The sequence below is a fragment of the Rattus norvegicus genome, chromosome 16, assembly GCF_021556685.1.
Source record: "Rattus norvegicus strain SHRSP/BbbUtx chromosome 16, alternate assembly SHRSP_T2T, whole genome shotgun sequence".
NCBI classification, from domain to species: domain Eukaryota; kingdom Metazoa; phylum Chordata; class Mammalia; order Rodentia; family Muridae; genus Rattus; species Rattus norvegicus.
Genome location: NC_141549.1, coordinates 9,862,801 through 9,889,385, shown reverse-complemented (window position 1 = coordinate 9,889,385; position 26,585 = coordinate 9,862,801). Strand labels below are relative to the sequence as shown.

At 39.6% G+C, this 26,585-nt stretch overlaps 1 protein-coding gene across 6 annotated transcripts in view; it reads left to right on the top strand.

Moving 5' to 3' along the window:
* The window catches only part of Bmpr1a (bone morphogenetic protein receptor type 1A), a 95,579-nt gene that overhangs the window by 37,662 nt on the left and 31,332 nt on the right, over positions 1–26,585 (top strand). For 5 of the 6 annotated variants that reach the window (XM_087589202.1, XM_087589200.1, XM_087589201.1 and 2 more), the window contains exons 2-3: positions 11,793–11,906; positions 25,155–25,367. In XM_087589202.1, coding sequence (XP_087445328.1) covers positions 25,301–25,367 — 67 coding nt within the window. In that variant the 5' untranslated portion in view covers positions 11,793–11,906; positions 25,155–25,300. 6 annotated transcript variants of the gene reach the window in all.

The window sequence follows — 26,585 nt, the reverse complement described above, 5'->3', positions numbered from 1 at the left end:
AGCCAAATGAAGACCAAATACATACAAAGTATGTACAAATATCACTCATGGACTCTGGTTTAAAATCCTGAGTAGAGTAACTGGCAAGCCTTCCCCTGCCCCGTCTTTAGATTTCTTTCAGTTGAGTTATTTGTTTGTTGTGTAATGTGCAAAATGTACAAAAGGTGAAGCATTAGAGGAGTTCTCCAAGTGAGGACAGTAGTGTATACAAAGTGACCAAATAGTTGGTTTAGAGCATTACCGTTCATGTCCTGTCTTCCCCCACCCGCTCCTGTCTGTTGAGCAGCAGTATACATGGTAGGAAAGAGTTTGAGTCAGACTATGTACTTGAGAACTAACTTACTTAAACTTAAATCCTGTATCTGCTATCTCTTTAGTCAAATTCCATTAAAAAACTACTTAACCATATTGAAATATAACCAGGGAATTGTGCTAGCTAGTCTTTTGATAAAAGCTAGAGCTATCTAAGAAGAGAACCTCTCCAGCTGGCATTTTCTTTTTCTTTTTTTTTTTTCTTTTCTTTTCTTTTTTTCGGAGCTGAGGACCGAACCCAGGGCCTTGCGCTTGCTAGGCAAGCGCTCTACCACTGAGCTAAATCCCCAACCCTGGCATTTTCTTAAATAGTGATCAGTAGGCCCAGCCCACTGTGGGTGGTGACATCCCTGGACTGGCCATTCAGGGTTCTTAAGATAGCAAGCTGAGCAAGTCATGAGGAGCAAGCCAGTTAGCAGCACCTGTGCATGACCTCTGCATCAGCTCCTGCCACCAGGTTCCTGCCCTGTTTGAGTTTCTGTCCTGACTTCCTTTGATAAACAGCAGTATGGAAGTGTAAGCCAAATAAACCCCGTCTTCCCAAACTCGCTTATTGCTTATGGTATTTTGTTGCAGCAATACAAACCCTAACTCAGACAGTAATAAAGTAGAATACGTTTTTCAAGAAGATGGGTTTTTTGGTGGAGGTTGTTAGGTCCTGGAAGACAGCACTTGAATGTGCTGAATAACATGGAATCATTTTGAGAAAATTAAATGCGACTGTGTATTACCAAACATTGGGCAAACGAATGTATAAATTGTGTAAGGCTAGCCACATATTGAGCACCAATTTCTATCCTGCCCTTCTATTTCTGCCACTGATCTCACACATAGAATGAAAAACTTGATAACTGCTTAATTTTTAAAAGCCTCCCTCCCCCTCCCCTCCCCCCTCCCTTCCTCCCCCTCCCTCTGTCCCTCCCTCCCTCCCTCCCCCTCCCCTCCCCCCTCCCTCCCTGTCATTGTGTATAGGTTGTCAGTTCTCACTTTCTACCTTGTTTGAGACCAAGTCTCTCATTTACTGTTGCATACACCAGGCTAGCTGATGTAGCTTCCAGGGATTGTTCTGTTTCTGCCTCTTATGTCTTCTTCATTAGAGTGCTGTGATTATATATACAGCTGCTGTGTTCAGGCATTATGTGAGAATTCAGATTCAGGCATAGCAAGCACTACGCTTGGTGCTGTCTCTAGCCCCAACCTACTTCCATTTCTAAAGATTTCTCTATGTGTTTTCAAAACACCATGCTTCATAATAACTTGCCTATGTTAGGAAGCCTTTCAGTTACAGAAAGTTAAAGATGTTTGCTGACTGAGGTTTCCTAGAAAACTACTACAGTAGTAAACATTGTTTGAACCCTGGTGCCTTCTTTGACCATGTAGCTCATCTTGTAAATGTCAGAATAATTAGAAAGGCTGTTGTGCTTGTTGTCCTTGAGATGGCCAGTAAGGTTTAGTACCTTACTGTACAGTCCCCAGACAGACCTGTATTCTCTAGTCACCTTTTGTTTGTTTCTTTTTAGTGCAGGAGACCAAACCTAGGGCCTCTGTATGCTAGACAAGCATTCTATTCCTGAGCTACATCTTGAGATCTGGATTTTCTAGTTTTAGGAGTAGTATAATCTGTGTGTATACCAACTGTGAGAAAAAAAAACAATTCGCAGCTGCTTTCTTCCAATATGTTGTTTTTGTCTGGTGTGGATTGTTTCTGTAATTGCTAACCATGTGATTAGACGGATGGCTCTGCCATCTCTGGTAAAAAGTACTCCAGCAACTTCCCCACTGCTCCTTGCTCCTTACTCTACACATCATTCCTATTCTTTTGATTTTGGAAGATGACTTCACTTCTTACTTTAACAGGGTACCAAATTATTGTCAGTTTTATTTCTTTCCACTTTACTTCCAAGATCTTTTCTTCCTTCTAAATCCTTTTCTTCTCTCTCCTGCTTAAAAAATTTCCTTTAATTTTTTAAAAAAGGTTTGTTTTATTTGTATGTGTGCAAGCAACTTTATGTGTACCTTGAGTTCAGAATAGGGTATTGGATCCCCTGGAACTGGAGGCCCAGGCAGTAATGAGTTGCCCTGTGGGTTCTGGGCACCAAGCCCAGGACCTCTAAGAGCAACAAGCTTTCTTACCCATTGAGCCAACTCTAGCCCCTCTCCCTGATTTTTAAATTTTCATTGTGTATATTCCTTGTCCATGAAAAGTGTTAATGGGGACATTTTCATACAAGTATGTATTGTATACCATGTATATGTTTTCTACCTTCATCTGTGCCCTTCTTAGCCTTCCTATTACTTCTCCTTGTGCTCCGAGACAACTTTCCTCTACATGTTTGAATATATCATGTACATACACTTTATGTGTCTATAGGTTTTATATATCTATAAAATTTAGGAACTACAGAATGATAAAACACAAAATACATAGTTTGTGAGACAGATTTAATTCACTTAATAATGATTTTCCATGTTTGCACCCATTTTCCTTCAAAGAGCTCATTCTAAAAAAAATTCGATGGTGACTTATGTGCCACATATTTTTTACCCATTTTCCTGTGGCCGTTGCCTACATTGGTTCAATAACTTAGCTATGATAAATAGTGTTACAGTGAACAATGCTGCAGGCATCTCTGGGAAATGTTGGAGTCCTCTGAGTAAATAAATATACCGGAGTGACGTAGCAGGGTTGCACAGTAGATCTACTTTTTAGGGTTTTGAGGGACTACCACACTGCTTCCATTTTGGGACCAGTTTACTTTCCCACTGACAGTCTATGAGGGTTCCCTTTTATCCAAGTCCTTACCAGCATTTGTTGTCTTCTTAAATGCTGCCATCGATTGGTGTGGAGTCTCCATCTCGTTTCTCTGATAGCTCATGAGGTTGTCTGTAGTATAGAATCAATAGGGATGCTCCTCTAATAGGTTATTTAAGGGACTGAACATGACAGTGAGTCTGTAGAACTTAACACATAGAACTGGAACAGTGTTCAATAAATGGGGCTCAATATATCTCATTGTTGCCAGGCCATTGTTCTTGTTTCTTTTTCCCAGACAGGCGTTCTCTGTGTACCCTTGACTGACCGAGAATTCACTTTGTAGACCAGGCTGGCCTTCAACTCACAGAGTTCTCTACCGTCTAAGTTCTGGGATTAAAGATGTGTGCCACTACCACGGTGCCATGCTTTTGTTCGTAAGCCAGCCAGCACGTGTTTGATTGGGCACTGCTTCTGATTCCTGAGTGGTGTTTCTGTTATTGCTTGGATGTATGCTGGGAATGCTAGTAGTTGATTGTATTTAGAAGTGCTTGCTCTATGACTGCTAATATTTTAAGAATGGTTACTTTTCTAACTCCTTTGATCCTTACCTCTCACTTACTGTTCTAGTTTTACAGAGCAAGTAGTTCAAGGTCAAAGGGTTGCAGCATGTTAACAACAGGGGCAGGATTTTAACCTTGGTTCTCATTCTGACTGTAGAGTCCACACTCTGTTTCTTGTATCCATCACTACTCTGCTTCCCAAAAGAATTGTACGTGCACCTCAGGTGTTCTGGAACCTTGGCTGTTTGGTGGTTCTGTATGGAGATGGGTTGCGACAGTTAGGTCTTTAATGCTGTTTGAAGGATACTTCAGTGGGCGGTGATGTCTGCTGTGGGCGTGGGCCTCTGAGTACATGTGGGTTTTGTTTGTTTTTAAGGTGTGCAGGTACCCACAAAGGCCAGAGAGAGTGTCATATTCCCAGGAGTTGGACTTCCAGGCAGTTATGAACAGCTGATGTGGGTACTAGGAATAGAGCTCTGGTTCTGGAAGAACCGCAAGGACTCAATCTCTGAGCCACCTTTCTAGCCCTGCTGTTGTGCTTTTTACCTGTGCCAGAGACACATTGATGGTTGTTCTCCACTAGCCTAGAATCTGAACCCTGAGCGGAGCTAAAACCCATCATCATAGGGCATCCTTGTCTTCTTGATGTTCATTTGAACCCACCTCACTTTCTTCTTATAGCTTGATGAGTCATGTTTACTTAATGTAGCTTGTGGCAGGAAACTGTCTGAAATAGTTAAAATATTCTACAGTACCTATAGAAGTACCGTAGAATTAATAATTGATACATGTTTTTAAGTTTTCTCTTATTGTCTCATTTTCTGGTTGATAGTAGTTATTTTATGAAATTCAAGCAAAGTGATCCTTCCAAATTTAGCCCCAGAGAATATGGTGTGGTTTTTGCAAGATCAATAGTTCCCTGGCAGGCAGTTGGATTATGTGTATTATGTTGGGATAGTTGCTTCTAATTATCTGTCTGAAACTCTCCCAAGGCTTGTTGCTTCCTCATGAAATGGCTTTGACTGCCCTAGTTGCTGCTCACCCTGTATACAGGCATGTGACTCACTGTTTGAAAGCTGGCACAGTACAGCAGTTAACTACTTGCCCCTTGTTACATAGAGACGAGAATTTAAATGTAGGCTTCGTATCTAACACTTTCTTTCCCAAGCATTTACTCCTCTGTTGACATGTAGCCTTCTGAAGAAGTCTCTAGACTGTTTTTTCCCCTCTTATCGGAAGTAATTAGTTTACATCTTCCTATATAAGAGATGGGTTTTATAAGGGTTAGTTAACAGAAAGTAGCTTTATTTTCTGCAGTATTTTTATTTTTATGTTTTGGAGATTTTTAAGACAGGGTTTCTCTGTGTACCTTTGTCTGTCCTGGAACTTTCTCTGTAGACCAGGCTGACCTTGAACATAAGAGATGGTTCTGCCTCTGCCTTCCTAGCGATGGAACTAAAGGCGTGTTCCATCACCACCCATCTTAAAAAAATTAGTTATGCATCATTAGAAAATAAGTCTATTATGAGAAGGAAGTTTGAAAGTATTCTTCTGTTCTCTAGGGCATTTAGAAATAGAACATACAGAGAGAACTGCACTTGGCTTGGTGACACACATCTGTAATCCTGGCATTTTAGAGTATGAGTTGAGGGATAATGAGTTTAAGTTTAGCCTGGGCAACTTCACTTAAAAGTTCAGGGTTAAATGAGGTCCTGTTTGGAAAAAACCCAACGGTGAGAATAGGGGGAAGGTAGGTCTTAATAATGGATTGACATAGTTACATTTTATTCCTCAATATCAAGTAAAATCTTTTTGTAAGTTAAGTGTAGACCAAGCAAACTGACCCCCCTCTCCAATGTCTCTAGATTGCTTGTTACACATAGTTGTGTGATCCCCCCACCCCCACAAAGGTGAATAGAATGTTACTTCATTTCAGATAGGGAACATGCAACAAATGACAGAAACAGTGCCACCCAAGTGTAGCTTGGTGAACCAGTGAGCTTACTGGGGTTCCTTAGGAACATGGCCAAGACTTAACAGAAGAGCTACGTCACTGCAGCTCTCTGCCAACAGTTTCTTACTGCTTATTACAAAACTTTTGGCGAGGAGCTTTGTAAGTCTTGTAGGTTTTGTAAACTTCCAAGTCTTATGAGTTTCCCTCCTCTCTGCAAGATCCATATTCTAATTAGGAAGACATAGCTATACAACAGAAACATAGGCATAATCTTTAATCTTCTAAGAGCAATTTAAATTTTCATTCAATTTCTAAGAGCAGTTTGGGATTGAAGATATGGCTCTGTGGTTAAGGATACTCTCTACTCTTCAAGATGACCCTGGTTTGATTCCCAACATCTACATGACTATTCATAACCATCCATAACTCCAGATGCAGTGGATCCAGTGCCCACTTCTGGCTTCTACAGGTACAAAAGCCTGTGCATGGAGACACATCACTCAGATACATCATTTTTAAAAAAAAATCTTTAAAAGAAAAAACAAGGGGTTGGGGATTTAGCTCAGTGGTAGAGCGCTTGCCTAGAAAGCACAAGGCCCTGGGGTTCGGTCCCCAGCTCCGAAAAAAAGAAAAAAGAAAAAAAAAGAAAAAACAAGTTTCTAAAATTTAAAATTTGCCGGTTAAAGAAAGCTCCTTGAGACTTTGTGTAGATTTATTGGTTTGATTTTAATAACTTCTGTTATAACAACATTGTTTACTAAACTTCTGTATATAATTATCTTATAGCTAGTAAGTACATATTTTCTCAGATTTTTTTGTTAGCTCTTTAAAGGAGAAGATTATTTCCTCCTCCTCCTCCTCCTCCTTCAGAAGTGTTACAGTTACAAATTTCAGGTTTTGTTCATATTGACATAGTATCAGGATTTTGTTTACACTATGATAGTTCCATTTTATGAATATACTATTACTTATTTTATTGTTGGTATACATTAGATTTTATTGCTATTAAGGAATGCTGCTGTGAATTTAATTGTATGTGTCTTCAGGTTATAGAGCTAAAATTTAGTGGCACTGAGTATGTATACTTTACTGAGGAATGGTAGAGTTTAATTTTGAACAGTTCTAGATTGAACCAAGTGGAATAGAGTTCGAGAGAAGCAGGCCTGTGAAAGGGTGGACAGTCAGGATGAGTCCTGGTCTGTGTGCTTATGAGTTTTAACATACCTAGTTTGTGGTACTGAACAGGCTTTGAGCTGTCTTTGTTTTTTTTTTTTTTTTGGTTTTTTTTTTTTTCCCTTGGTCTGACTTATCTTGATATGTCTTCTTTCCTTTCTTGAAGTGGTCTTTGTCATCATCATTCTCTCCATCAACTATGGCAGCTTACAACTATATAATAGAAAATTTATTCTGTTCTTACATCTTAAATCCCAAGCCATCACTATGGTCTTTTTTTATCTTTTATAGAGCTGGAATAACTGATATATTAAAGTAGTTTTCTGGCTATCATGAATGGTGTAAAAGAAAAACAAAAAAGTTCCTCTCACTCTTCTTCCTCTCTCTCACCCTTCCGCTCTTCCCCTCTCTCTCTCTCTCTCTCTCTCTCTCTCTCTCTCTCTCTCTCTCTCTTCCTCTCCTGGCTTGACATGAAAAAAAAAAAGTTCCTAGCAAAGGAGAGAGAAAATAAAGATACAAGCTGGAACAAATACAGAAGCAAGGAAGCAGTGGCAGCACTCTTGGGGCTTTAGAACTCATTCCTGGTGACCTCATTTTATTGTAGCAAGACTCTTGGTATTTTCAGTATTGGTATTTTTCACAAATTTAATTACAATATTAATTACAAGTTTTTTTATGATCAGGAAGGTCCAACAGCAGATGTTGCACTTAGGAGTCTAGAATTACTCTCTAATGATGTTTGATAGTAGAAATTTCACTGTCTTGTGTAGCTATGTTCAAAGAATCTTGTTTGATGGTACTTTTACATCTTAGCTAATAATAAATACCTTTGATAATTTCTTAAACTCTTTACAGAAAAAGAGGATAATATGTATTTTTTTACTGATTCTGTTTAATTGGAAAGGAAAGATGATTATCAAGTATGTTAATTTATATGGAAGAATTAAGGTTTTAGGATAAATTGAGCAGAGAGGTGGCTTTTGTGGACTGGCTCTGCTGCAGCTTTCCCCTAGAGCAGCGGGCACTCATCAGAGGAGGGAGAGCAGAGACACAGGAGCTGTCCGTACTGAGGGCCAAGGACGCAAAGCTGGCACAGGAGCTGCTGCTGGGTTCTTTAGTCTGGTGCTAAAAGGACTCCTTATTCCACTAGGAAGGGAAAGCCATTGCAGCACTGGGGTTCCCTTGAAAGTTTTCTTTGTAATTTAAGAAGAAAAAAAAAAACGCTGGGTGTAGTAGTGTACACCTTTAAGCCCAGCATTTAAATAAGCAGGAGCAAGTGGAACTTGGACTACAGTAAGTTCAGGATAGCCAGAGCTGCACAGTGAGACCTCCTCAAGACATTTGCCTTTCTACATCTGTGTAAAGACATGGTGTGTGTTCAGTGGCCATGTACGATGGAAGAGAGGACAGGGTCCCCCAGAACTGGACTTAGAGGCGATTGTGAGCTCCCTGATGTGCACTTTGCAATCCAGACTCTGGTCTTCTGGGGAAATAATGAGCACTCTTAACTGCAGAACTACGCCTCTAATCCCCCAAGAAGACTCTTGAGGGCCATTGCTGCAGCATCATTGCTTCAGAGTCTTGTTTTAAGGTATGGTGGGGGATTGAATTTATCTCCAGATATAACATGGTTATCTAGAGCAAGTCAGCAGGGTGAGGGTGGGTGGGAAATGACTAGGGAGAAACTCACAGGCTAAGCAGATATTCTTGCTAAATGTACATAACAGGATTTTTGCTGAAGTCAGGCTAGAGTCAGGGTGATACAGCATCACTTGAACGGATGGAGAGGAGAAGGGACTGGATCAGACATGAGGTGGTAGTAGACGACGGTCCTGCTAAGCTGGTTTCATTTAAGACTGGATTTTATGTAAAGGCAAACAGGCCTGCGTGGAAGAAAATTTAGAGAAATTTGGTGGAGCAGAGAACCTTTGTTAGTGTTTAGGATTACATTTAGTGGGTTGGGTGTTACTTAGGGTGTTTTCAGGAAGCATTGGATGGATGGGAGAGACAGAATCTTCCTATATAGTCTAGACTGATCTGGAACGTATCATCCTCTTACCACGCTTTCTGATTGCTAGAAATATAGCAATGCACCTTGGTGGCCTGATGTATAAATTTAGTTTTTAAAAGAAATTGCTTAGCTGGAGAGACAGCTGGAGGTGGCACGGGGGGGGGGGGAGCATTTAAGAGCACTTGTTGCTCTTGCAGAGGACCAAATTTCAAGTCCCTGGAGTACCCACATGACACGGCAGCTCACCACTGTCCGTAACTCCAGTTCTAGGGCATCAGCACTCTCTCCTAGCCTCTATGTATATCAGGCTCATGTACATACATGTAAGCAAAACATTCATATATGTAAAATAAATTAAAATGAAAAAAAATTGCCAAACTCCTTTCCAGAGTGGGCGCTCCTTTACTTGCTCCTCACTGTATTTGAGAAAATCCGTTTCTTCACATCTTGGCCAGCGTGTTTGAATCTGTCTTTCCTATAGTGTGTAGTGAGATCTCTATCAAGCTTAACTTGTATTTCTCAGTAACTAATAGTCTTCTATGTCTATTTGTCAATCATATGATGTCTTAGAATTTTGTCGCTTATAAAAAACTATTTTCTTATTGATTTTTTTTTCTTTCCACTGTTGAAGTTGGTTTGTTTTTTCAGTGCTGGATATTGGACCTAGAGCCACGTTGGTTCTACAAGCACTCGACCACTGAACTGTACTCCCACCCCTGTTGTTGAGCTTTGATGTGGCTTCATATATTCTTGATGAGTCTTTTTTACTTGTGTACTTTGTAAATATAGTCTCCAAGTTTGTATCTTGTTCTTTCCCTCTTAAAAGATCTCTCGAAAAGTAAATGTTTTAAATCTTAAGTTATCAAGGTAGTTTAACCACGTCTAGGGCTGGGTATATCTGTAGTAGTAATAAGAGTATTTGCTAAGCATCTGCCAGGTCCTGAATTCAACTCCCAGTACCACAAAAATTTAGCCAGGGGCAATCCATTAACCCTACAGAAACCACCAGGAATAGACACCAGTATGATAGTACAATTGTGATTGACCCTAAGTGTCTAAATATTACTTAGTAATTAGTTTTTGTTTTTGTTTTTGTTTTTTTTTTTTCTTTTTTTCGGAGCTGGGGACCGAACCCAGGGCCTTGCGTTTGCCAGGCAAGCGCTCTACCACTGAGCTAAATCCCCAACCCCGTTACTTAGTAATTCTTGTATTAAGGTTTGTCTTATATGGTACAGCATAAATCCATCTAAGCGGAAACTTAAAATTACTTTAAGCTTCTCCATCTTAAATTAACATGCTTGAAAATTTTAGCCTAAAATCTTTGGTGAAAAAAATTATGTGTTTGGTGTTCGTCTTGTTGTTGTTACATTCAATTCGTTTTTGTATGTTTTTGTTCGTGTTCATGGACATGCGTCATGGTTCAAGTGTGAAGGTCAGAGGGAAATTTGCAGGAGTTGGTTTTCTCTTTCTGTTGTGGGTTCTGGGGATTGAACTCTGGCTTCTAGGCTTGGCAGTAGGACCTTTACTTGATGAGCCATCTTACCAGTCCCAGTGTTTGACTTCGTATAAGATCCCTAGTCGAACACAAAGTTAGACTTGAACACGCAAGTGAGGATGTATGGACAGAGGGGTATATTGTGGGACACACTATGACACACTATAGCTTGCAGGGCGAAATGTTTTCTATCTGTTCTGTTTGTGTGTTTTTTATTGGGGAGGGGTTTGTAAGGGTGGATATGAGGGGAAGAGGAGATTCATCATGTGAAACTCTTAGTAAAAAGTTATTTTAAAAAATGAAAATGGGGGGGGGGCAAAAACTTGTGAACACACATATACAGTGCTAACAGTGACCTAGTAAGTTAAGTGATTTGGACTATTTTGCCAATGTAAATCCTATATCTATACTCGTATATATTTATAGAGGCCTTTGTCCTACATTTTTTTTTGGATTTCTAGTATGTAAAAAAACGATCTGTAGCCCTGTACTGTGAAGCAAATCTTTTTATTTCATTTGCCTTTTGTTTACTTCTGAGGTATAGAAAAATTTTCTCAGTAGGCTTTAAGATTAGGTTTGTTTGTGCTTTTTAAAAAGATTTATTTATTTTAGTGGGTGTTTTGCCTGCATGTATGACTGTATATCACTTGAATTCTTGTACTTGAGGTCAGATCCCCTGGAACTGAGTTTCAGATGGTTGTGAACCACCATGTGGATGCTAGAAACTGAACCCAGGTTCTAGACCCAGTGTTTTTGTTTGTTTGTTTGTTTTTTGTTTTTCCTTTTTTTCCGGAGCTGAGGATCGAACCCAGGACCTTGCCCTTACTAGGCAAGCGCTCTACCACTGAGCTAAATCCCCAGCCCCTAGACCTAGTGTTCTTAATTGTGAGCCATCTCTCCAACCTCCAAGATGAGCTTTTTAAAATTTTTTTCTGAGACTACTTTTCTGTTAGTCACCTATTAGAGTACAACAGGAAATTAGACAGTTTAGATTTTTGAATTATGGTATATTTGGACATTGGAGGTGGATAATGTGTTTCTCTTAAAAAAAAAAATAAATTTAGCCTAAAACTCAAACCTTTTTTAGCTGTGAAAACAGTGTTATAATAACTAGTGTTGTAATAAACAACAGTTTGCATGTTATTCATCATTTGATCCATTGCAGTTATCTGGTAAAATTGTTAAATAAAGGTACAGCAATAGCCTATTTTCACCATTTCACAAGAGAGGGGAAAAGTGAGATTACAAGAAAATTGTTCATTTCAGTGGTTTTTTTTTTGTTGTTGTTTATTTTTAATTGGTATTGTTCATTAAAACCTAAGCTTGACATAGACATTTATAACTAATTACCTAGAAGATTACACTGACTCATTTCCCAAAAAATGTATGTTCTTCTTTGGCTAGTAATCCTCCATTGACTTTACTTTGAAAATGAATAATTTCACCTATGAAAAACTTTCAGTGCTCTTTTACACATTTTATTCTGACAGTAAAAAAGCTTTTTCTTAAATAAGTCTTTTTTTTAAATGCAGATTTATGAAAATATGCATCGCTTTGATACTGTCTTGGAATTCATGAGATGGAAACATAGGTCAAAGCTGTTTGGAGAAATTGGAACTACAGTTTTATCTAGCCACATCTCTGAGGTAAGGAAAATATTAAGAGAATCAAGTCACAGGAAGTGGTTACTCACTGAAGATAGTCTGTGTGTGCACCGTGTACACTGCATCTTCACTTGTGGTCCTTTAATGTCCTTGGAGCATCGGAACTTTGTGTCAACCGTTCAGCTTCTTGAGTCACCTTCCTTACAAATTAATAATTTTAATATATTTTCATGTTACAAATAAATGGTCAACTATTCGAGAAATGCCTTGAGATCCAGTTTCGTCTGTGTTAGTCAGCTTCCCTTAGTGTCATGAGATTCTGAGGTAATTAACTTATAAAGGGGAAAGAGTTACTTTGGCTTAGAGTTCTGGGTTCAAGTGACTCTGTTGTTGCTTTGGACCTCTAGCAATGCAGCACATCATGCTAGACGTCCATGGCAAAGCAGATCGCTAACCTAAGCACCGTGTAAGAGAGAAGACTGGGCTTCGTGTGCTTTCCAGAAGCACACCCTCACTGACCTGATGGCTGCCTAGAGGATTGCACTGTCTCACAGCTGTGCTACCCTGCACTCCTGTACTCCTCTTAACCACAGCAGTTAGTCATTTGATATTCTTCAGTGACGTGTCCTTTAGTGATAACTTTGTCCTTCATTTGAATGATTTGTGTACTACTTTATAGTTGTAACTGTTAATAAAGTAATTTCTAATCTAGGTGATTCAGAAACCCATTTCCTTAATTTTAAAGATCCACAAAACTGCAAGCAACATACATGAAAGTCTTTCATGACCATCAGCTCCATTGTTCTTCTCCCTAACTTCCCTTCCACCTGTCTTGGTGTCCTGTCTTTTATCATCAATTTATTGGTCTGTTTATGTATCCCCTACCATCTTGAGTTAATTTTAATATCTATCTGTGTGTGTGCTTACAGAAGACAGAAGATGGTGTTGGATCCCCTAGAACTGGAATTACAAGTGGTTGTGAGCCACCCAGAGAGTGTACTGGGAACTGAGCTCAGGTCCTCTGGACGAACAGCAAGTTCTCGTGACCACTGAGCTATCCTCAGTCTAACTGCTTGATTTCCAAATTTATTCTTATAAAAGTATGTGTAATGAGAATACCCGCTTACAAAGCATGAGGACAAAGTGAAGGATGTAGAATAATTCTTTCATTAAACTGACTTATCTATTGGTATGGGGATGGATACCTGCCATTGTGCGTAGGTGGAGGTCAGAGGAAATCGTGGGCCAGGCAGTTTTCTCCTTCTACCATGTTTGTTCCAGGAAACGTCCTCAGGTCATCAGGCTTGACAGGAGCCCTTATCTACCAAGCAATATGACTGACCCAGTAGAGCTCCTCTAAAGAGGCCTTTCCTGCGGTACTGGGAGTAGTACTAGGCGTTGGATCCAGGCCTGTGTGCCTGCCAAGCAATTACTGTACCACTGAGCTACATTCCCAGCAGTTGGAACTCTTAAATGTTGACGCTAATATTGATTTTATCGTTACTGAATATTACTAGTTATAATTATTGCTAGGACTCTTCATTATTAATATTATTCACTTGTGACTTCATGTGTGCGTGTATGTGTGTTTCATGTCTTTTCAAAGCACTAACCTTTGATTTTATAGATGGAACTCCACTTTTCTGATTATATAGTTAATAAATTTTAATATGCTCACTTCCTTGTTAACCATTTTTGTTTTATCATATATTTGTTGTGATTATGGGCGTGCGTGCATGCGTGCGTACGTGTGTGTGTGTGTGTGTGTGTGTGTGTACACATCTATAATTTTAACGTCTTTGTTAGTCATTCATTGCTGTGCCCATGTGTCTCACAAACAAGGGAGGAGGGATTTATTTATGGTCATGGTTTCAGAGATTTCTGTCCATAGTCCTTGGCCTTGGTAAGGCCATCACTAGCCATCATGGTGTGGGAGTGTGTATAGAAGAAATTCTTCAAGATGGATAGGAACAAAGAATGAAGCCTTCACTCCACCCTTAAATCTACAGCCTCCTCCCGTAGCACTGCCCATATATATGTGCCTATGATACATGAGCCTGTGGTGAACACCTCATGTTCGAACTGTAATTTCTGTTAGCCCTTGACCTTGAAATAGTAAATATACATATTCGTCCATTCATTTGGCCCAATTTAGAGCTTCTTATTTGTGGACTGTTTTGTTTTGTTTCATTTGTTCTTAAAAGTTTACAGCTGAGTAGAGCAGTATACATTTGTGATCCTAGCAATTGGGAGGTAGGCAGGAGGTTCAGGAGTTCAAGCTCAGCCTTAACTGTAGCCAGTTTAAGGTAAACCTAGATTATATGAGACCATCATCATTATTTTTTAAGGCTTCGTCTGTCTGTGGCTCTTGATGATTTCCAGTCTCTAGCATGAGCATCTGTAGTTGCACATCTAGAAGTTGCTGTGTTCTCTCAACTCAACCTTCATAGTAGTTCCTCCATCTCCTCTTAGCATGCTCAGTTATGTTTTTAATGTGTTACAATTCACTTCAGATTCTCTTCTTCAGCCCTATCCCTTATCTTCACAGTACTTCAGCAGTGATCTTTGTAAATCATGGCAAACTCTTTTGCTCAAAAGCTTGGAATGATTTTTTACTGTCTGTTGAGTAAAGTTCAGGCTTTAGCATGTGAGAAACCTCATGAATTAACCTATTTTTTAGTTATTTCTTACCCCTTTGTATGTAAGAAAGTCGTAATTGGTACTATGTTGGTTTTTGGTTTGATGGGTCTTACCCTATTTGTTATGCTTTTGTTTCTGATTCCTGTAATTCTGTTTATTCTGTCCTTTTATTCAAGCATTATATCATTCCATTATCTGTCATCAGTGTTTTAAACTCATACTAGCTCCTAGACTTCATTATTTCATGTTTTTGGCTTTGAAGTCCAGCTTCCATGGTTTGTTGCTAATCATTAAATTTTTGATGATCTACTAGCAACTTCTGTACCTTATATCCACTTTTACACCTGCTTGTCAACGTTGCCATTGAATCAAACAGTAATACTAGTTTTAGACACCACTGTCCAATATAATTACCACTGCCATATTTTCTAGTTGCTACTATGCACAGTTTTGTAGCTATATATTCTTGGTGGATTTCTTTTTGAACAGCTTATGGACATTTTTATGGAAGTTATTTTGAAGCCAGATGTCATCGCACACTTTAATCCCAACACTCTGGAGGCAGAGGCAGACAGATTTCTGTGATTTCAAGATCAATCTGATCTGTATAGTGAGATCCAGGCCAATCAGGGCCACACAGTGAGACTGTCTCAAAAATACCACCAAGAAAGAGAAAAAGGAAGACATAGAATGTGGCCTGCATCAAACAGAAATCCATGTTCAGTAGGTCTTTGGCACAGTATGAGACACTGCATTTCTGAGGTATTCACACTTGTTACTCAGCTTTGACTAGCAAAGTGGCTAGTACAAAATTTACTTAGACCCATTGTAACTTTTTTTTTTCTTTCTTTTTTCTTTTTTTTTTTTTGGAGCTGGGGACCAAACCCAGGGCCATGCACTTGCTAGGCAAGCGCTCTACCACTGAGCTAAATCCCCAACCCCACTTTGTAACTTTTCTTTCATTCATTCATTCATTCATTCATTCATTCATTCATTCATTTTTTATTTTTTTTCCTTTGTAACTTTTCTAACCTTTAACACTGTCCCTTTAATTTAGATCATAACTTTCCTTTTGAGAAGGCTGTGATCTTTAAACTATGTACCTGTATAGTGACAAATTTAGAGTTGTAGTTTCTTTGAAAAACACAGAAATATGGGAATGTGTTTTCGTTTTAATCCCAGGTGTGAGATACAAGGCTACTTCAGCCTGTCCACAGCAGCTGCCTGATTTGCCTCGTGCTCTAGCAGGGACATGGTTTGTGACAGCTGCAGATAGTTTCTGTGATTATGTGACCTTTGGAATTCTGGGGACTTTTCAGACGGTATAATAATCTCACAGACCTGAAGAGAAAGACCACTGACCCAAGTCATCTTTACCATATTAATTAAAACAAGCTTCTTTATTCATGTACATGAAAGGCTGCCAACCTCTAAGGTTCAAAAGGTCAGCATTGGACATGAGGAAGACAAGGATTTTAGAAGTAGGGGATTTTCAAAGAGGGGATGTGGTGGGCAAAATAGGCTGGCTTACAGGAGCAGAACATAAGTGTAGCAAGTTAGTCATAAAGACCTCCAGCAACAAAGGCAAGTGGTTGGAACAAGGTAGTCTTAATAACAGGTAGTCATAACAGCCTTTTGAAACAAAGGTAAAGTTGCAAGATGGCTATAAACAAGTTTTTGAAACAAAGGCATGGTTCTATTTTCTGGAACAGGTAGTTTAGAATCATTTGTAGTTAAGGTTACAGGTGGGACATAGCCCAATCCTTGAGTAAAAGAGGTTTGTACTAGAGGAGTGTGTGTGTCATGTGTGTATTTGTATCCCCCCCCCCCCCCCCCCCCGTGCTGAGGAACGAACCCAGGGCCTTGCACTTGCTAGGCAAGCGCTCTACCACTGAGCTAAATCCCCAACCCCTTGTATTTGTATTTTCATAGTTACTTAACTATGTCATTTAACTTGGTATAAGTGTGTGGTACAGTTAAAAACCCGGCCATTATTTGCTGTGAACAATATTGTTAGTTAGGGGATGTTATGTTTACATGTGCTTAAGGTTTCTTCAGACCTTTTATTTATTTATATCTGAAAGTGAAGGAGCTATCATGAAAATAGTGGGAATTAATTCTCACTGAATCTTGACACAAAACAGAACTGGAAGTGAGCCAGAAGGAAGTGGTATGATTTTTGTGTCATTTGGTTTTATCGTAATTAAGAAAATAGAATTAGGGCTGGAGAGATGGCTCAGTGATTAGAAGCATTGACTGCTTTTTCAAAGACCCTGAGTTCAATTCCCAGCAACCACATGCTGACTCACAACCATCTGTAATGGGATCTGATGGTCCCCTCTTTTGGTGTGTCAGAAGACAACTACAGTGTACTCATGTACATAAAATAAATGAATTTTTTTTTTTTTTTGGTTCTTTTTTTTCGGAGCTGGGGACCGAACCCAGGGCCTTGCGCTTCCTAGGTAAGCGCTCTACCACTGAGCTAAATCCCCAGCCCCATGAATTTTTTTTTTAAAATAATTTTTCCCCTGGCCACTTGGGTGAAAAGTTTTGTTTATATATAAACTATAAATAACTGGCATAACATTTAAATTACTTTTGCCCTATTCAGTCATTTCCTTAGGGAATATAGATTTGTTACCAGTATAGTCCCAACAAGGTTCCAGGTGCCTGTCATGAATGCTGTAGATACTTTTATCCTCTGGAGCAGTAGACAAGCAGTGAACAGCACAAAGAATAGGGTCGGGCATGGTGGCATACATAAATGTATCACAGTCTAGGAGTTGAGGCAAGAGGGTTGGTCACAAGTTCAAGGACTGTCTAGACTACATAATAAGACCCTGTCTAGAAAAAATAAACAGAAAATAAAAACCGTAAATGAAGCTGGGTGCTGTGGTTCAGCTCTGTTCCTTAGTACTTAGAAGAATGAGGCAGGAGGCTCACTATGAGTTTGAAACCAACCTGGTCTTCTTAAGTGAGTTCTAAGCCAGCTTGGACTATAGACTGATATCATATCTTAAAATAAAAACAAGAGGATGGAATATCAAAATATGCCAAGTGCTAAAGGAAAAAGAAAAACCAAACCAAAACCCTGGCTGGGGTAACAAGAAAGCTTTCAGTAGCAATGCCATTTCAGTTTGACTAGGATAGGGTAGGGTCACTGAATAAGACAAGTGTGGTGGTGTTGTTGTTGTTGTTGTTTTCTAATTGGCACAGGGGCCATGTAGCAATACACCTTTTCTGATATCCTGTACATGTGCCAGTCCTAGAGCAAAGGCTTTGGTGTGGCCTGTTTAAGGAAGAGCTGTGGGTCAGTGCAGCTGGAGTAGAGGAGCAGCTGGAGTCGGGTGGACATCTGTAGACTTAAGCTTTTACTCTGAGGGTCTTTAAACAGAAGTGTGGTTTACCTACATCATAGTTAGGATTGCTGCCTGTGTGGGGAATATGTGGTGGATAAAGGTATTTGTAGACCTTTTAGGAAACTGTGCGAATAATCCAAGTGAAAGTTGCTAATGTCTCAATAGGTTAGAGAACAGAGGAGTTGGTGAGAAGTGTGTAGGCTCAGGATATAAACTGAAGGTAGAAGCAGCTGATTTGATGACAGGAGCCTGAGAGGACGTCTTTGTTAGGGTTTCTGTTGCTGTGAAGAGACACTGTGACCACAGCAACTCTTATAAAAGAAAATGTTTAACTGGGGCTGGCTTCCAGTTTCAGAGGTTCAGTCCATTATCATCATGACAGGAAGCAGAGTAATATGCAGGCAGACATGGAGCAGAGAGTTCTACATCTGGATGCACAGGCAGGATAAGGAGACTGCCACACGAATCTTAGCTTGAATATATGACACCTCAGAGCTTGCCACCTCAGTGACACACTTCCTCCAACAAAGCCACATCTAATCCAGCAAGGCCACACCAGCTAATAGTCATTCCATATGGGCCAAGCATTCAGACACTTGAGTCTATGGCCAAACCACCACAGGGAGAGTACAAGTGAATGACTGGCATCTTAAGTCTGAAGAAATAGAAGTGAAATGTCACTGTTAGTTAAGATGGGAAACACCACAGGTCTAGGAAATTTAAGAAAGGAAATATCAATAGTACTAAATTATATAGCTGTTGATAAAATTGTTAAGTCACTTTACATACTTTTTGAGTTATCTTAGGAATCATTTTCTCTCTGGCTTAATTCTTTTAATAAGATTAACGCTGGTTTTATTTATTTTCCTGCAAATGGTATAACAGTGTTCCTTTTGTCAGCCTGGAGTTGTTTTTCTGTTTTTTTGTTTTGTTTTTTGGTATGTGTTCTATGGAGTTTTTTACTAATTCCTTTTAAAGGGGCATGTGTGTCTGTGTGTCCATCAATCTGTACATGTATGGACACTCACATGTGTATATATGGAGGTATCTGAATGCCAGAAGAGAGTGTTCTGTCCCCTGGAAGTGGAGTTAGAGATAGTTGTGAAGCACAGGTTCTGTATGATAGGGTCTGAACGTGGAAGGAACAGCACCCTCTCTTAACCAGTCATTGTTATTAAACTAACTTAGGGTGCTCAACTTGCCTTTCTTAATCCTCATCTCATTGACACTGTTTTTGATTGTTACAAAAAAACCTTCAGTGACCTCAAAACTTTACGGTAATTGCTCCTCTCCCCCCCCCTTTGTCACCCAAGACAGGGTTTTTCTCTGTGTAGCTCTGTCTGTCCTGGAACTTATTTTGTAGACCAGGCTAGCCTCAAGCTTATTAAGATCTGTCTGCCTCTGCCTCCTGAGTGCTAGGATCAAAGGTGTTCATGATCACTGCCAGCTGTAAAATGTGTAGCCCAGGCTGACCTGGAACTCTGATCCTCTTGCCTCTGCCTCATTCAGCAAATCTTACTGCATATGCCACCACAATGGAAATTTACTGCCTCTTCACCGAAAAGTTCCTAAGTAATTGAGGCCTCAAACAAGATTGCTTAGCATTCAGTATTTCTGAGGATCTGCGTAGTCTTCTGGTCCCAGAGTAGCTGCCAGCAGCTTCCGAGACTGTTGTTTCCTGTTCATATTCAAACAGAAAGATTTTCTTTTCCTTAAATGCTAAAAACCAGGCTTGTGTTGTTGTAGATACACTCATAGCTCTTGAAGGAAAATATTTTCTTCAGATTTGGATGAGATGGATTTTTCACTGCTATAAAAATAACCATGACTAGCATAACCCTGACCAGGCTGCTGCAGTTGTGCATGTGTATATTGGGGTTAGGGTTGCTGGGAAAGAAGGTAGAAATTTGGGAAAGAAAATGGATGAGTGCTTGTTAAAGGAAAAGAGGATATTCTTATGCTAATCCAGACTCTGGATAAGGAGCAGAGCTGCCACACAAACAATGGCTGTGGAGCCGGAAAGTCTGCAGCCAGAATAGTGCTTCTCAGAAAGCTTGTCAGAGCAGGCGCCTGGAGCTGTCTAAGGGGGGCTTTCCTTGGAAGGGGGGCTCTCCTTGCCGATTTATGGAACTAGTAGCTGGCCTGCTTGCTGGAAATTCCCACACCTTTCTAGTATTAAGTGAAAATGAAGAGTATGGGGGAAACTTGACAGGAAAAGGAAAGTGACTGCAGATTTGTTTTTTCAGCTGACTTCAGACTTTCCCTGTTTCGTTTGGGGTTTTCTTTTCTATTTGTGCTTTAGTTATGACAGGACTGTTAATTCAACCTTCTTGTTTGTGAAGTTTTATATGTTTTTAGCTTAAGATACTCTTGGGTCTGGAGAGTTATCTCCACAGTAAGGAGTATATATTACTCTTTCAGAGGACTTAGGTTCAATTTCCAGCACCTATATAGTTCATGATAGTCTGTGAGTTTAGTCCCTGGCTAGACACACACAGATATGCATCCAGGCAAACAGTCACATACAGGAGTAAATCTTTCTTTAAATGGTGGTGGTAGCGGCGGCACACGCCTTTAATTCCAGCTCTTGGGAGGAAGAGGCAAGCAGATCTCAGTGAATTTGAGGCCAGCATGGTCCATAGAATGAGTTCCAGGACAATCAGGGCTATACATAAAACCCTGTCTTGAAAACAACAAATAAGTAAAAATAATAAGAGGTAATAGGTAAGTCTTTCTTTTAAAAAAGCTATCAGTATGGGTATATGCAATTGTTAGTTGCCAATCTATAGCTTTTAAATTCTTGCATCATTTTTCAGTTTTGACTAAGTGGCATTTTAAATATCTGCCCGTGTGCATGCATGTGTGTGCCATTGATTAAATATCTGCCTCTGTGCATGCATGTGTGTACCATTGATTAACTATCTGCCTGTGTGCATGCATGTGTGTGTGCGCCATTGATTAAATATCTGCCTGTGTGCATGCATGTGTGTGCCATTGATTCCTCTGTCACTCTTTTTGAGATCGGATCTATTGGGGTGTTCATCATGTCCCCATAAGACTTCCATCTCGGGGCTGGGGATTTAGCTCAGTGGTAGAGCGCTTACCTAGGAAGCGCAAGGCCCTGGATTCGGTCCCCAGCTCCGAAAAAAAGAACCAAAAAAAAAAAAAAGACTTCCATCTCTACCTCCCAGCACTGGATTTCATAGATGTACACGCATAGTTGCACATGCTTTTTATGGGCCTACTAGGAGTCAAACTCTGGGCCCTCATACCTACATGGAAACACTTTAGAGACTGGACTTAGGCTCTGTCCTTATGTGAGTAACATTTGCAAACGTAGGATTTTTTTCTTTTAAACCTTTAAAAATTTTTTTATTTATGTATGTATTTTTTTGAATGTTGGAGTGCTCTATCTGCACGTACAGCTACATGACAGAAGAGGGCATCAGATCCCTTTAATAGATGGTTGTGAGCCTCCGTGTGGTTACTGGAATATAAACTCAGGACCTCTGGAAAGGCAGACAGTGTTCTTAACCACTGAGCCATCTCACCAGCCCAAGTAGATATATTTAATTTATGGTGAAACGTCTAATGAATACCAGTGAGATAACTTAGCTGATAAAAGTCCTTGCTTCTCAAACATGACAAACCAAGTTCCATCCTCAGACTCAGTGATCAGACAGTATTGATTTCCCCAAAATTGTTTTTAACTCCTTACTCAAGTAGCACATAATAATAAAAACTTTTTTAAAGGATTCTGGTGAAATGTCTAGAAATTTAAAAAGCATATATTTTCAAAGGTTAGGATAAAAAAATCAGTCTTGGTATGATGATAAAATAAGATTGCAGTGGGCATGGTGCAAGCCTTTAAAATCCAGTATTCAGGAGACAGAGACCAAAAAGGATCTTTATAAGTGAGGCCAGCCTAGTCTACAAGATGAGTTCCAGGACAGCAAGGCTATACAGAGAAACCCTATCTTGAAAATAAAATAAAATTAGGTAATTTTTCTGCTGCATTAATATTGTAGAAACGTTAACATGAGACAAAGAGATAATAACATTATTGTTACTAATGATTAAAGGAGTAACACCTATTTATTGAATATGTAATACTGGGGTACAAGGTACTAATTCATCTAGGTTAATAGTATTCCAATTTTGTGATTAAGGAAGAAGGGAAGCCTTCCTTGATTAATCAACATTGTCAAAGTCATGAGTCAAGTGAACTTGAACTGACATTTGAAACCAAGCAGATTGCTATCATAGTTACCCCATTAAAATTGCTCTCTAGAATATAGTATGAAAACTGTCTTTACCTAGATAAATAAACTAAGGTCATTTTTATGGAATTGAATCTATAGCATAACATAAAGGGGGAAAGTCTATAATAATGCAGAATTTAAAAATCTGTTCTATATCTCTCCAAAGTGGGTCTTGTGGAAATAACGTTAACAGTATGCTTTTGGCTACTTCTTTGAGGAAACACGTCCATAATATTACACTTCTCTGGGCACTTTGTATGGGTGTAACTGTATTCTCCTGATTATGGTTATGGTGATTAGGCTTTTATGTGTCGGTACATTTCTCACAAAATTAGTTTATCTATTATCCCCAATATACTGTTCCAAAGTTTATTAACTCATAATAGCTAGCATTTATGTGTTCTCAAGAGTCCACCAAAAGCAGCAGGACACTAGGGCACGCACCTGTGATCCTGGCACTTGGGAGGCTGAGGCAGGAGAATCATTGCCAGTTTGTTGCTCCTAAGTTTTAAGGGACTGTTTGAATATGCTTAGGATATGGCTGCTGGCTTCAGTAAGATTACATCCATGACCTAGTCGAAAAAGTCACTTATTCATTAGAAATTAGTCACTAAATCTAGTCCCATATCCAAGGGAGGGGAATAAGACTTCACTCTTTGAAGGATGTATCAAAGTGATTGTGAACATATGTCAGGCCTTAACAGTGATCTTTTGACTTAATGGGGAGGGAGCTTAGATAAGGGTCTTACTGTGTGTGTAGCAGTGCTGATCCACCTCTGTGTACGCCATCCGTGTTGAAATTATAGACATGCAGCACTGTGCCTGGCCATTGGTGTAGCTTCTCAGTAAACAGTGCTGCAGGACTCTTTCATCCAAGAGCCCTAGCTTTCGGTATCTCTAAGCTGTTGACATAATGGAAGATTTGTATCTTCAGCCCCAGATGTTTCCTTTAAGCTTGAGAACCAGATGCCCAAGAGACATTCCTGTTGGGTAATCTCAGCTGTCTAAATCTGAACCCTTAAGCTCTTTTTCTTCACTTCATCCAAAAATCTGCTTATTCACATTTCAGTAATTGCTCAGACGAGCAGTGTGGGAGTCACCTTTGTCTCATGGTGCTCCCTGACCCCAGTATCCAGCCATTACCAAGTACTGTAGAGTCTTGCTTTTCAATTGTATTCACTCGCTGTGTTCCTGCCACTGTGGTCCCATGCATTCGCCTACATTTTCACAGCAGTCCTCTTGCCCTCTGTGGTTCATCGCATAAAAACTGACTGACTAACACCTATCTTACATTCTAAAGCCCAGATCTTTTATAGAGTCCTTGTCCTTTCTGTCTTCCAACCTCTTTTGTATTGCACTACTGTATTCTCCATAGTTCAGAAGCATTGTTCTCTGTTTTTTTTGTTCCTCAGAAATCTCTGCACAGACTGCTAGTTTGACTGACTGTGTGTCTTCACGTAGTGCCCTAAGTATTACGTATTACTCCTCAGAATGGGGGTGGAGGGAAAGCTCTTCCATCTTGAATACATCTGGACCCTCCAGGGTTTCACATTTTTTTCCTACCTTGCACTTAGTACAGATATGCTTACATTTTATTTTTTTATTGTCTTGTTCTGTGTCAAAAGTATTTCCATCTTTAATTCCTTTCCCCTAAGATGCAGAACCTCCCACAAACAGCTCTATCATGGTGCTAGGACCCCCTGTGTTAGAGTAGTTAATTCTCATTTGGAGACTATGAACTTTAAGAAAGATGGGTCTGTTTTTCTATCATGATTATAGTTTTGGTGTGTGATATGTATGCCGATGCATAAAATAAGCTCTTTATGAATAATAACTACTGGCAAGAACACTGTTACACAGGACTTGAGCATTGGAGGGATTTACTGACCCATTCCATTAGTGTTGTCTCCCTTTCTGCTGTTTGTTCCTCTTATATCCTGTGACCCTTTGTTGTTTCATTTATATATAAATGAAACAGTTTGTATGTCCTTTGCATTCCTGTAAACTAGCGTCTGTGGTAATAGCAGTGTGTTTCTACTGATAGCTGGTGAGGTTACAATTCATAGTTTAGGATGTCCCGCATCCTACTGCATTGATACTACATTGAGTATTTAGTTACCACGGGTTTCTTGTTTGTGTGTTTGCTTGTTTTTGCTTCCCAAGACAGGATTTCTCTGTGTAGTCCTGGCTGTTCTGGAACTCGCTTTGTAGACCAGGCTGGCCTCAAACTCACAAGAGGTGGGCCTGCCTCTGCATTTTGAGTGCTGAGATTAAAGGCTTCTGTTTTCTTCTTAATATTGGTGGTAGTGGTGGTGGGTACGTTGAAACAGATTCTGGTTATGTAGCCCAGACTGGCTAGAACTCATAGTATTTCTGTCTTAGACCCATTTCCACTCCAGTTGCTAGAGTTAGAGGCAGAGGCATGTACTGTCATACTCAACTGACACATTCATTACAGTAATAAATAATTACATTACAGCAAACAGAAAGCTACTGAGGAGAGTCTGTCCTCCCTCCCTCCCACCTTCCCTCCCTTTCTCCTTTTTCTTGTTACTTTTGTAGAGCTGGAGTTGCTTTGCTGTTGCCTTGCTTGCCCTAGAACTCCTGGGTGTAAGGGACTCTGTCCTGTCGGCGTCCCAAGTAGTGGGGACCTAATGTGTGCACAACATTACACTAGGTGGTTGAGTGAGATTCAGTATGCTTGTCTTGGCTGATTTGAGGTTAGGAGAAATTGCAACTTTCTATTAAATTATTTAGACTTTGTAAATACAGTTGCCTTTAAAAAAAAAAAGGATATCTTTAATCTCTAAAAATGTATTTCAGCAGAGCTGAAACTGTATGTAGCCCAGCAATAGAGCCCTCACTTAGCATATACAGATCCAAGAGTTGATTCCCCAGTGCATACCACAGTTTTTTTTAAAAGCGTATTTTTGTATTTAAAAGCCTGGATGTATTTGTTTTCTTCTCCACATCTGAAAATGTTCCAATTTTTCATTATATTCATTGCCTTGTTCATTTTTCTTTTCCAGAAGTCTGAAGAAAGCAGCAGGTGAAAGTCATTGTCAAGTGATTTTGTTCTTCTGTAAGGAAACCTCGTTCAGTAAGGCCGTTTACTTCAGTGAAACAGCAGGACCAGTAATCAAGGTGGCCGGACAGGACACGTGCGAATTGGACAATGACTCAGCTATACACTTACATCAGATTACTGGGAGCCTGTCTGTTCATCATTTCTCATGTTCAAGGTAAATTGATACTTGTTTCAGTAAGTCATTTCTATATATAAAGCACTTAAATTCCTTGTTCTCCTCTGAGCACATGCTCCTTTCTAAACGGTCAGCCATACCAGCACAGCTCTTAAGTAAAGAAGCAAAGAGCAAACATCCAGAGTGTAGACACCTTTTAAAAATCTTAGCCTCCCTGAACCTTTTTTTCTTTCTGTAACATAGGCAAGGGATCCAGCCTGAGGTTCACCTGGTGAGGATCAGGTGACATGAAGTCGTCTGCAACCCAGTACCTAACCACAAAGCAGTACGGATTTGAGACTGAGCTTTAGAATGTCCCATCTTCTTAAAAACGCAACAAGGAACAAGCACAAATAATAATTCAAAATTGTTTAATTGTCATGAGACGAATTTGGAAAATCAATATACTTGTTTGTCTGTGCTGAGTTCTAAAATTTCTCCATAGAGTATTAACAGTCTATTTGTGTCTCTGTTGCATACTGTGTGTTCATAGATCAAACTGGAACTTAAAATCAAATGAATTATATGTTCGTGCAGACTGTTTCCCCTGATTGGTTTGATTAGGACAATATTTTGAACTGAAAAGTTAGCATTGCTTTGTAAGAGCTTAGATTAAATTACCACTTTTCTTTTTTAAAATATATGAAGTGTGTGTTCGTGTATGTGTTAATGTTTGTGCACACATGTGCGTCTGCGTGTGGAGGCCAGCGTTGGCATTGGGTGTCTCCCAAGGGTCTCTGACTAAATCTGGAGCTTGCTAACTGACTAGGCTGGCTTCTGACCGCCCAGCCCCCTCCTTGTCTTCCAGCTTCATTTTCAGAAGGTTTTGGCTTTGTAAATTGCAGTTTCATGTTTAGTTCTGAGTGCTGAGGATTATTCATCCACATGGAAAATCTGGGTAACAGCATAAAGCTTTTTTATGTTTTCGAGTTACTACACTGACGTCCATAGCTTCCTCATATTTGCCTTATTGTTGCTTTGCTCATAACAGAGCCCAATGGCTCAAAGCCACTTAAATCTGCAAAATATGAGAATACATAATACAGTACCTCTGTGTTAAGTTTTGAGGGATCTTTGAAGGATATTCCTTTGCAGTGTGTGTTTTTATTAACAAATATTTACTCTGAGGTAAATTTCTTTTCTGAATATTAAGTATAACAAACTTAGGGATGACCAACCAAAGAGCATACAGAAGTTGATCTGAGGTCTCTCACATAT